The 12,672-nt window shown below is 39.4% G+C and overlaps 1 protein-coding gene across 1 annotated transcript in view; it reads right to left on the reverse strand.

Moving 5' to 3' along the window:
- PIK3R3 (phosphoinositide-3-kinase regulatory subunit 3) overlaps positions 1-12,672 on the reverse strand; it is a 97,467-nt gene that overhangs the window by 42,349 nt on the left and 42,446 nt on the right. The window contains exon 3 of the mRNA XM_066376161.1: positions 1,265-1,373. Coding sequence (XP_066232258.1) covers positions 1,265-1,373 — 109 coding nt within the window. The remainder of the gene's footprint in view (positions 1-1,264; positions 1,374-12,672) is intronic.

Consider the following 12,672-nt stretch of genomic DNA (forward strand, 5'->3'; position numbering starts at 1 on the left):
CAGTGGTGATGGTTGAACAACAATGTAAATGTACTTTATACCACTGAATTTTACATTTGGAGATGGTTACAATGGTAAGAAAAAGAAAAGAAATGAGTGCCACTTTGGTAATACAAGAAGAGAAAGAGAAAAGAGAAGGACAAGCATATTGAGGACTATAGCATCAACCTGAAACCTGACTTGGCAGAAATGGGTTATGCTGTTTAAAAACAAGAAAATACAATATTCAAATTTAAAATATATACAGAGGAAGGCAAATGTAGGTTTACAGTTGTTCATATGGATAAAGACATACAGGTTATGATTATTACAATAGCTTTATTAACTTAAAATTTTTTCATGATGCAACTTTGAACCTGTTTTTGTCAACCCCTGTATTTGTGTGTATATATTCCTTATCTAGATTCAAAATTTTCCAAAACCATATTTTACCCAAAGAGCAAATCTGTTCTACAGTCCTGTTTCCCAAAATGAGGTGTGTGTAAAAAGGGCATCAAAATCTCTCGGAGATGTAAAATGCAGATTCCTGGGCCCCACCCCAACTGATTATTGTGCATGTAAAGACTGTGGAACCACTGCCTTAGAAACAAAAGGTAAGAAAAATTAAGTGATTATAAGCATCTTTTACTTGAAACGTGTAACCATCTTAACTGTATGTACCATTTATCCAGAAATATATCCTCAATACAGTATTAAAAATAAAATAAATTACTTCCATAATTTAAAGATTTTCTTGTCACTTTTTCATGGGAAGAAAAGCTTTTAGAAACATTTGAAATGTTCTCACAATCTCTTAAATGGGAATCTTAAAATGATAACTAATGGACATCACAATGTTTTATTTTTACTAATATTCAAAAATGATTTTTTAAAAACTGCATTCAGTTATAGCAGGGGTAGTCAACCTTTTTATACCCATTTACCACCCATTTTTGTATCTCTGTTAATAGTAAAATTTTCTAACAGCCCACCGGTTCCACAGTAATAGTGATTTATAAAGTAGGGAAGTAACTTTACTTTATAAAATTTATAAAGCAGAGTTATAGCAAGTTAAAGCATATAATAATAATTACTTACCAAGTACTTTATGTCAAATTTTTGCTGTTTGGCAGAATAAATCTTTATGAAACAACTTACTATAGTTAAATCTTTTTATTTATACTTTGGTTGCTCTGCTACCGCCCACCATGAAAGCTGGAACACCCACTAGTGGGTTGTAGGAACCATGCTGACTACCACTGAATTATAGTAACATTCTATTTACCTTGAAATATCCCCCCAATACCATTCTGCATCCTGAAGAGAAACAGAACTGTCCTTCATTCCACTTATAATTGCTGAAGTCAGTGGCTTAGGTGGTTTTGGTGGAAGAGCTAGAAGAAAAATGAGTATTATTTTGTAGATATAAATTATTGTTTGTTTTCTAATTTCTTCAGTCAGGAACTGCACAGGAAAGAATTATAAATACAGTTATTTCATGTTAAATCTTAAACATTAGCCAAAAAAAATATCTTTTTAGAACTATACCAACAATTGGCTGAAAATTTCAAACAATTTGAGTTTTTCCCATCTTATTTTTTTAATTTACTTTTTATTTTTCAATTACAGTTGACATTCAATGTTATGTTAGCTTCAGGCACACAACACAGTGATTAGACATTTATATAACTTACCCAATAAATCTAGTACCCATGATACCATATACAGTTATTACAATATCACTGATTATATTCCTTATGCTGTACTTTATACCCCCATGACTATTCTGTAAGTACCAATATGTACTTCTTAATCCCTTCACCTTTTTTACCCAGTCCCGCAACTCTCCCTCCCTCTGGAAACCATCACTCTGATCTCAGTATCTGAGTCTATTTTGTTTGTTCATTTATTTTGCTCTTTAGATTCTACATACAAGTGAAATCATGGTATTTGTCTTTCACTGTCTGACTTATTAAAAAGAAAGCATTTTTGAAGTGTGAGTGTATATAAATGCAACTTAGATGTTTGTCTGAATGTAGTATTTATTTTTACCTTTCTGTGCATATAAATACTTAAACATTTTCAAATCTACAGAACCTATCTACCTCATTTGTAACCCAGGAACTGTGTGTGTGTGTGTGTGTGTGTGTGTGTCTGTCTCTCTCGCTGTACAGTAAGAGAGACAAAGAGAAAGACAGAGACAGGAAGGGAGATGAGAAGCATCAACTCGTAGTTGCACCATCGCAGTTGTTCACTGCCTGTCTCTCACACATGCCTTAAGCGGGGTGAGGGGGTTGGGGGGCTCCAGATGAGCCAGTGACCCCTTGCTCAAGCCAGCGACCCTGGGATCATGATTCCATGCTTAACTCGGCAACCTTGCACTCAGGCTGGTGAGCCTGCAATCAAGCCATGTGGCCTCTGGACTTGGAACCTGGAACCTCAGTGTCCCAGGTTGACGCTTCATTCACTGTGCCACCACCCATCAGGATGAAATATATTTTAAAAGGTTAATGTTATCATAAATGTTTGTATCTTATTTTTTAAAAGAGAAAGACAAAGAATAGGATGCTGCCTGACCAGGCAGTAGCACAGGGGATAGAGCATCAGAATGGGATGTGGAGGACCCAGGTTTGAGATCCCGAAGTCGCCAGCTTGAGCGCAGGCTCATCTAGTTTGAGCAAGGCTCACCAGTTTGAGCCTAAGGTCGTTGGCTCAAGCAAGGGGTCACTCGGTCAGCTGTAGCCCTCCGGTCAAGGCACATATGAGAAATCAATCAATGAACAACTAAGGAACCACAATGAAAAATTGATGTTTCTCATCTCTCTCCCTTCCTGTCTGTCTGTCCCTATCTGTCCCTCTCTCTGTCTCTGCCACACACATACACACAAAGAATAGGATGCCACGGAGCACAAAATAAGGACACTAAATCTAGACAGTCAAGGAACACAAGACATATGGTGTCCCAGACTAAAGGAATAGCACATATTTTAAAAAGAAAGGAAGGGAAAGGAGGTGGGGGAGAAAAGGAAGGAAGAAAGGAAGGAAGGAACCATCCAAGAGAGAAAAGAAATACCTAGTCCTAGCATATGAGGGCTTTGAAGTGGGGAAAAGTGGAATTTCATTTTAGCTAGCTGTCATTTCCTAGGTACCATATTTCCCCATGTATAAAATGCACCCTTTTTCAAGAAATTCAGGGTCTAAAAACTGGGTGCGTCTTATACAGTATAGTGTTTGCAGAATTTTTTTTACTTGCATTCCCTGCTTTTTCACACTTGTTGTCTTTATGCTCATTGTTTAATAAATAAAACTTGACTTCAATAACTTTATGTAATACATTGTTTTTCCAGATTTCAGGCCCCAAAATTAAGGTGCATCTTATACATAAGGAAATACAGTAATCACCTGGATATTGCTTTGAGCTGCCTCCCCAACAAACCATCTTCTGACTGCTCATCATTCCATTTTGTCCTTTGAAGCATCCTCCCTGATCATTCAACCCACATTCTAATTAAACAAACTATTTTATAACTTTAGCATCTTCCCAGAAAGTGCTTTTTCCCCTACTTCCTAGCCTTCTCTGAAATCTTGCTCTCCAGGACACTGCTAACCTTGCAGCCATCTCTTTTGAAAAGTTGCTCATTTTCCTCAGAGACTCTGGGCTTCTGTTTTTACTTAGCTCGGAGTTATTCTAGAAGGACCTGTCTTCATTCATCTATACCTTAAAACTGATATTTGGCCCCCTTTTTATTCTGTCCTCTCATCTACTCCTATTACTTCAAATAATACCTATACTCTATTCCCAAAACAATACTTGCAACTACAGGAACTTCTCTAAATTTCTATTGTCCTATAGAAGACACCTAAACAGTGGTGGATTCAGCCGGTTTGCACTGGTTAGGCAGAATCAATACCTAATTTTTTGTTGAGTCCAGTGAACTGGTTGTTAAAATGGCACTTGTAATCAGGGTTCTAAGGCAGCCGCCCAATGTGGAAATCACAAATTTACATTCCTTACTCTTTTTTAATGTTCATCTGCACAACCGCATATTCTAAGCACCTGTAGCGATGTTCATTCCGTCCATAGGTGAAAAAATTGCAAGTGAGGATGCCAATCAAGAGGCCATATGGATATATCTTAAATACCAGTTTTAATTGTTTTCAGGTATTTAATATTTCTTCATTAATATTTTAAAACTCATAACTTAATCTAGTTTTGTGTACCTCTTTTATTGTTTCTATTTAAGTATTAAATGCATGAAATAATAAACTACCTTTCAGTATATCGGGGGGTTTTTTTGGGTTTTTTTTTGTATTTTTCTGAAGCTGAGAACAGGGAGAGACAGTCAGACAGACTCCCACATGCGCCCGACCAGGATCCACCCGGTACGCCCACCAGGGGCAAGGCTCTGCCCACTAGGGGGCGATGCTCTGCCCATCCTGGGCGTGGCTATGTTGAGAGGCCACAGAGCCATCCCCAGCGCCCGGGCCATCTTTGCTCCAATGGAGCCTTGGCTGTGGGAGGGGAAGAGAGAGACAGAGAGGAAGGAGAGGGGGAGGGGTGGAGAAGCAGATGGGCGCTTCTCCTGTGTGCCCTGGCCGGGAATCAAACCCGGGACTTCTGCACGCCAGGCCGACGCTCTACCACTGAGCCAACCAGCCAGGGCCTCTTTTTTTATACTTAAAATGATCATTAGGGCAGAGAACTGTTTATTAAATTATTTAAATCCCACCACTACACCTAAATATGTGTCAAGCACTGTAGCAGGCACAGTGAATTAGACCAGCACTTCTCACACTTTAATGTGGTTATAAATCACCCAAAGATCTTGTAAAATGTAGAATATGGTTTGTGAGGTATGGCTTGGGAGGCTTGGAATTCTGCATTTTGAACAAGCTCTTAAGTAATGTCAATGCTACTATTGGTCCAAACTGAGTAGCAAGCTTACAGATGTCTCTCTTTGAAAAGCTTTTATGGAATAAAATAAGAAGAAGAAGTAGAGCAAAGTAGTGAAAATATACTCAATTAAATACATACAATTCTTCACTCCCTCTATAAATCACTCCAAATTGGCAATAAAAAATATTTTTAAAGGTATGAACACACAATAGCAAAGAGATCAGTGGAGGAAACAACAGAAGATGATAACAACAAAACTTTAATACAGGAAAAGCAAACAGATGCATCTGACGTGGTAGATTGCAAAAATTGAAACCTAAGCCTGAAGAGAAAAAAGCCCAGTTTAAAAAAACCCAATGATTCACACCACTGTGATCTGGAAAGACCAAGAATTGGAGGCACAATGCATCTCCAAAGGGAAGATTGAGGGATGGGGCTATAAACGAGAGGACTAGCTGAAAAGTCTACAGAAAGAGCAATCCTCCTCCCCAACTCCCAAGCAACCACAAAACTACCCCCTCCCCCACCTGAGACAAAGGCGGACTATCAACTCATCAGTCCGAGATACAATTAAAGAGGCTTTGGACTCAGGGAACACTAAGCACAGCTGGGACTAGGGGTAAGTCTCTAATTGAAAAGAGAATTGAGGAGAAGTCTATTAACAGGTAAATGTCCCAACCCCCTCCCCCACCTCAGTTATCTCAACACTGAGCCACCAAGCCTGTATACCCCAAGCAAGAGTTAGGGAGATTTTTCTTTGGAGAAACTGGTAAGACCCTCAAAAAGGCCTAAAAATACAAATATTTTGTGGTTATGAATGAAAAATTTATTCACTATCTTATTACCTTTCAGTAGTCTTCCAGTTAACACATACAAATATTGATCGACTTACGACCTATGCAACTCACGACCATTCGACTTTACGACCACAAAAGCTAGCCACGACTGCTCAACGACTGGCAGTGCAAGCGTTGCCCAGCTGGGCGTACGACAGTGCGGACCCGCTTCCAGCAGCACTACCATCTCCGCGTGCACCATTTCAACTGTTATCCCAGACTAGGTACAGCGATTTGTGTTTTGTGTCTTGGATATTTTTCATCAAACCCCTCCCAAGATGTCTACCAAGAGGAAATTGTCTTTGCAAATATTAAACAAGTTTTACTGGTAATGCAGTGTTTTACTTAAACCTGACGAATGTAAAAATAAGAAACAAAATGGTGTAGAGATGATACAAATGGCATAAAATGAACAAAGAAAATTATGATATATAACAATAATTAAAGAAAATTATGATAAAATATGACTTAAAGATTTTTATAACATCATTTCACAGTATTGAACATATAGCCTACTCAACTTACGACCAAATCATGTTACGACTGGTCTGTCGGAACCAATCGTGGTCGTTAAGTCAAGCACTAGCTGTACTGCCTGCCCTCTTATATAGACCTTCCAATTAGCTTTTAAATATCTTTCTTAAATAAGAACTAAGCCTTTAAAAAGAAAAGAAATTCTAATACATGCTACAACATGGATGAACTTTAAAGACATTAAGAAAAAATTAAGAACCTTGAAGAAATAAGCCAGGCACAAAAGGACTAATATTGTATGGTTTCTCTTCTATGAAATTCCTAAAGTAGTCAACTTCATAAAGACTGAAAATATTCAATAGAATGGTGGCTGCCAGAGGCTGGGGGGAAAGGGAAATGTGGAGTTAGTGTTTAATTTAATAGGTATAGAATTCAATTAGGTAAGATGAAAAAGTTCTGGAAATGGATGATAGTGATGGTTGCACAACAATGTAAATATACTTAATACTTCAAAAATGTATGCTTAAAAATGATTAAAATGATACACTTTGTTATGTATATTTACCACACTTAAAATATAAAGGAACCACAAGACATTTAAAGAAAACCCCTAACTTCAGACCTAAGTATCAGTATACATAAAATTCAGGGAACAGAGTAACAAGTTAAATGACATCATGAAGAAACTGTCAAATCAAGAATATAGCCCTAGCTGGATGGCTTGGTTTGGAGCATTGTCCTGCAATGCTGAGGTAGTGGGAGCACATACAAAAACAGATTGATGCTTCTGTCTCCCCCTCCCCCCTTCCTCTCTGGATTCAACTTAAAAAAATAAGGAATAAAAAAATTTAAGGCCCTGGCCAGTTGGCTCAGTGGTAGAGCATCCACCCGGCGTGTGGAAGTCCCTGGGGTTCGATTCCCGGCCAGGGCACACAGGAGAAGCGCCCATCTGCTTCTCCACTCTTCCACCCTCCTTTCTCTCTGTCTCTCTCTTCCCCTCCCGCAGCCAAGGCTCCATTGGAGCAAAGTTGGCCCAGGCGCTGGGGATGACTCCATGGCCTCCGTCTCAGGCGATGAAATAGCTCCGACTGCAGTGGAGCAATGCCCCAGAGTTGCCGAGTATGTCGGGTAGATTCCAGTCCAGGGCATGCGGGAGTTTGTCTGCCTACCCTCTCTTCTCACTTCGGAAAAATACAAAAAAATGAAATAAAGAAAAAAGACAAAAATATAATAATAGGCAACAAAGAACATTTTTAGCCCTGGCTGGTTGGCTCAGCGGAAGAGCATCTGCCCAGTGTGTGTAAGTCCCAAGTTCAATTCCCGGTCAGGGTACGCAGGTCAACAACCATCTGCTTCTCCAACCCTCCCCCCTCCTCCTTATCTCCCTCTCTCTTCCTCTCTTGCTAAAAATCAATCAAAAAAGAAAAAAATTTGCGGTAGAGCGTCGGCCTAGCGTGCGGAGGACCCGGGTTCGATTCCCGGCCAGGGCACATAGGAGAAGCGCCCATTTGCTTCTCCACCCCTCCGCCGCGCTTTCCTCTCTGTCTCTCTCTTCCCCTCCCGCAGCCGAGGCTCCATTGGAGCAAAGATGGCCCGGGCACTGGGGATGGCTCTGTGGCTTCCGCCTCAGGCGCTAGAGTGGCTCTGGTCGCAATATGGCGACGCCCAGGATGGGCAGAGCATCGCCCCCTGGTGGGCAGAGCTTCGCCCCTGGTGGGCGTGCCGGGTGGATCCCGGTCGGGCGCATGCGGGAGTCTGTCTGACTGTCTCTCCCCGTTTCCAGCTTCAGAAAAATGAAAAAAAAGAAAAAAAAAAAAAAAAAAAGAAAAAAGAATATAGGGTACTCAACAGGCCAGGTGATCTGGACTCTTCTAAAGTCACTATCATTTTTCTAAATAGTCAATATCATTTTAAAAAGCGACTAGAGGATATTCTAGAAAAGACAAAAAAGCAGCATAACAATAAATTTCTTTTCTTAAAGATTTTAATTATCAATTTTTAGAGAGAGGAGTGGGGGGAACATCAACTCATAGTAGTTGCTTCCCATATGTGCCTTGACCAGGCAAGCCCAGGTTTTCAAACCAGCAACGTCAGCATTCCACGTCGTCGCTCTATCCACTTTCACCATCACAGGTCAGGCAATAATAAATTTCAGTGTCAATCTTAGTGGGATTCTGATTCAGAAACACAGCTATAAAAAAACTATGGAGTCTGTAGGGCAGTTGTGTTAGGCTTGCTCGTAGGTTTACCAACTGTGAGTGCTTTACTTGATTAGTGCATGAGCATGCGGCAGAGGCACATGTGCATAACCTATGTCAGGGTATGGGTGCTTCCCCGGGGCAGCAATTTTCACAGACCCCTCTCCCGCCACTGGGAGTGCGGTTTTCCTTGCTCTCTTACACTTAGTGCAATTAGCAGATTTTCCTTTGTTTATTAGCTCTTTCACTTTTGTTGTTTATTTGCTAGCCTGTCTTTGTGAGCTTCCAATAAATGGCTATGCCCAACACTTTTTGGCTCTGCAGTTTCTCTACCATCTGCCCAAATTCAGTGTGAACCTGCCTGCCCTTGGCCACCAGCCTTACATCTGGCATAGTGGGCAGGGTTCAGTGTAAAGCTGGTGGCCGAGGCTAGGCAGGTTCACAGAGTCAACTGAGATCGTTTCAATATATATTAAATATTAAAATTAGTATTAATAAATATCTAATCTGTACACCTGAAACTAATATAATATTGTATGTTGACTATAATTTGAAAGTTAATTTTTAAAAAGTTTTAAAAAATATTAAATAAGACCAAACTAAACAGAAGAAAATAGGCGTAAACAAAGAATTCAAGGGAAACTTCACACATATTCTTTTAAAAGCATAATATCCTTAGAAATATAAAAGGAAATGCTGCATCAATGAAACAAAAACAAAATCTATAGTAAAGGAACAATAAAGAACAAGAGCACTTATAATTAAAATTATAATAGAGGTTTTATTTATTTTTAAATCAATTGGCAAACTAGCAAATTTGAGGAAATCTCCCAAAAATAGAACCAAAAAGAAAAAGTACTTACAAAAACTAGAAAGTACTTAGAAAAATAGAAGGAAAGATATTTAGAGGATAAACCCAAAAGATTCAATATTGAGTAACAGAAGTTCCAAAAAACTGAGGAAAATAATTTTTTTAGATAATAGGAATAAGAAAAATCTTTCAGAAATGAAGGGCATATATTTCCAGAGTGAAAGTGCCCAGAATATGCCACACAACGAATGAAAAAGGCCCACGTCAAGGCGTATCTATGTGGAATTTCACATTAGGGATAAAGAGAAGGTCCTAAAATCTCTATGATAAGGGGGAATATGGCTGAAATGTCTTTTGATTCCTCAACAGCAACACCAAAAACCAGTTGATACTGGGGAAAAAACCTTCAAATTCTAAGGAAAAATTATTTTCAACCTAAAATTAGATATCCTAAAAATAATCAATTATATACACATGAGGGTAAAATCAACATTTTCAGTCATACAAGATCTCAAACAACTTAACTCTTGACATACTTTCTTAGGAAGCTCCTGAAGGATGCTTCTTCAAAATGAAGAAATAAACCTAGGAAAGAAGATGGTGTAGCTTGACCAGTCGGTGGCGCAGCAGATAGAGCATCAGTCTGGGACGCTAGGGAGCCAGGTTCGAAACCCCAAGGTCACTGGCTTGAGCACAGGCTCATCCGGCTTGAGCACAGGCTCACCAACTTGAGCACAGGGTCTCTGGCTTAAGCATGGGGTCATACATATGACCCTATGGTTGCTGGCTTGAGCCCAAAGGTCCCTGGCTTGACTGGAGCCCCCCCCCCCAATCATGGTACATATGAGAAAGCAATCAATGAACAACTAAGGTGCCTCATCAAAGAATTGATGCTTCTCATCTCTCTCTCTTCTTGTCTGTCCTTGTCCTTGTCTTTCTCTTTCTCTCTCTCTCTCTTTCTCTCTTGCTAAAACAAACAAACAAACAAAAATAATGGTGTAGAATTCAAGAAAATGGAGGCCGACACAGAAGAGAAGCAAAGGCAGTCCCTAGGATAATAGTGACTGGAAGTACCAGCACGACAGTCAAAAACAATACCTGAGATTTCAGTAAAAGAGGGAAGGGGCTGCTTATAAGGGGTATGTTGGAAGAAAAAAGTAAAAATGACAGACTGATGTTTAACCATACTGGGATGAATTTTATAGTTCTGTCAAAGAGTATGAGGATAATACTGTCAAAAGTACATTTTAGCCTGACCAGGCGGTGGCGCAGTGGATAGAGCGTCGGACTGGGATGCGGAAGGACCCAGGTTTGAGACCCTGAGGTCACCAACTTGAGCGCGGGCTCATCTGGTTTGAGCAAAAGCTTACCAGCTTGGACCCAAGGTCCCTGGCTCTAGCAAGGGGTTACTCAGTCTGCTGAAGGCTCGTGGTCAAGGCACACATGAGAAAGCAATCAATGAACAACTAAGGTGTCGCCAAGAAAAACTGATGATTAATGCTTCTCATCTCTCTCCGTTCCTGTCTGTCTGTCCCTGTCTATACCTCTCTCTGACTCTCTCTCTGTCTCTGTTAAAAAAAAAAAAAGTACATTTTAAAAAATCATGCAAATTTCAGTCTGACCAGGCGGTGGTGCAGTGGATAGAGCGTTGGACTGGGATGCAGAGGACCCAGGTTCAAGACCCCGAGGTCGCCAGCTTGAGCGTGAGCTCATCTGGTTTGAGCAAAGCTCATAAACTTGGACCCCAAGGTCGCTGGCTCAAGCAAGGGGTTACTCAGTCTGCGGTAGCCCCACGGTCAAGGCACATATGAGAAAGCAATCAATGAACAACTAAAGTGTTGCAACGTGCAATGAAAAACTGATGATTGATGCTTCTCATCTCTCCGTTCCTGTCTGTCTGTCCCTGTCTATCCCTCTCTCTGACTCTCTGTCTCTGTAAAAAAATAAAAATTTTTTAAAAAATCATGCAAATTTTAAAAACAAAGCAATAATTCCAAAAAATATATAAGAAACACAATCATACAAATGGCTTGCCTATGAACACTATTTACATGATATAATAGTGTAAATACTAAAAGATAATTTAAGAAACAATCATAAGTATATAAGTATATTGGAAAAACAGGTAAAGGAAGTGTGCATTGTATGGCATAAAAGAACTATCCCCATCTCCCTTAGAAGGAATAAATAATATCAAGAAGTGAAAAATGCTAAAATAGTAGTATAAGTACATATATGATGAAAAACAGGAAGCTAAAAACCAGGGGGGGGAGCTAAAAGAGTTAGTTAAGTGCTGCCTCTATAGATTAGAAATTGGAGGCTAGAGACAGCAGAACAGGGAACTGATGTTTTTTTTCACTCTAAACCTTGAAGTAAATCTTTTTGACTTTTTAAACTGTGTGCTTGTATTGCTTTGATGAAATAAAAATTGGGACTTGGCCAGTTAGCTCAGTGAGTTAAAAGCATCATGCCTAACCACAAAGCTTAAAGGTTTAATAGTCAGGGCCTATATGGGAAGCAACCAATGAATGCACAACTAAGTGGAACAAATGAATGCTTCTTTCTCTCTGTCTCTCTCTTCCCCCCACCTCTCTCCCTTCTTCTCTCTACAATCAACCAATAAATAATAAAAAAAGAAAATAAAAATTAATTTAAAAAATTAAGAGTTTATTCTGGTTCTGCTACTTAAACTGGGTTTGGTAAATTATCTCACCTCTTTAAGTCTTATTTATGTTCAACAACAATGTTAAAACCAAACTGCACAGCCTAAGCAGGTGGTGGCGCCAGACTGAGAGCAGAGAACCCAGGTTGGAAACTCCAAGGTCACTGGCTTGAACGCGGGCTCACCAGTTTGAACGTGGGGTTGCTGGCTTGAGCCCAAAAGCTGCTGGCTTGAGCAAGGGGTCAATGACTCTGGTATAGCCCCCCATCAAAGCACATATGAGAAAGCAATCAATAAACAACTTAGGTGCCACAACAAGGACTTGATGCTTCTCATCTCTCTTCCTTCCTGTCTGTCCCTATCTGTCCCTCTCTCTGTCTCTGTCACCAAAAAAAAAAAAAAAAAATTGTATAGGATACCAAGAGTTGATTGTTATATATATTTTCAGAAATTTTGCAAGCCAGTGTTATACATAGTCATTTATTAAAAATTAAATCACATAAATGCAGTTAAATAAATTATATTAATATGAAGGTAATAAACTCAAAATTCATAACTTCATTAAGTTTTACAATATTTTCTTTAAAAATCTTTATCTTTAAAGTTATTTACATCTATTGTATTTATATAGTAGAAATATTTTGAGCTACTACACATCTCTTTCAAATTTTGCATCTAGTATCTCACATTGGTAGCTTAAAGTCAGCCAGAGTGGAATTACTTACACTTCTGAAATCAGCAAACCCTACAAACCTTGATTTATTGTGGCACTGATTACCTACCCAGGGTCAGCAAATTATGGCCCTGTGCCTTTT

The sequence above is a fragment of the Saccopteryx leptura genome, chromosome 3 (assembly GCF_036850995.1).
Source record: "Saccopteryx leptura isolate mSacLep1 chromosome 3, mSacLep1_pri_phased_curated, whole genome shotgun sequence".
Taxonomy (NCBI): Eukaryota; Metazoa; Chordata; class Mammalia; order Chiroptera; family Emballonuridae; genus Saccopteryx; species Saccopteryx leptura.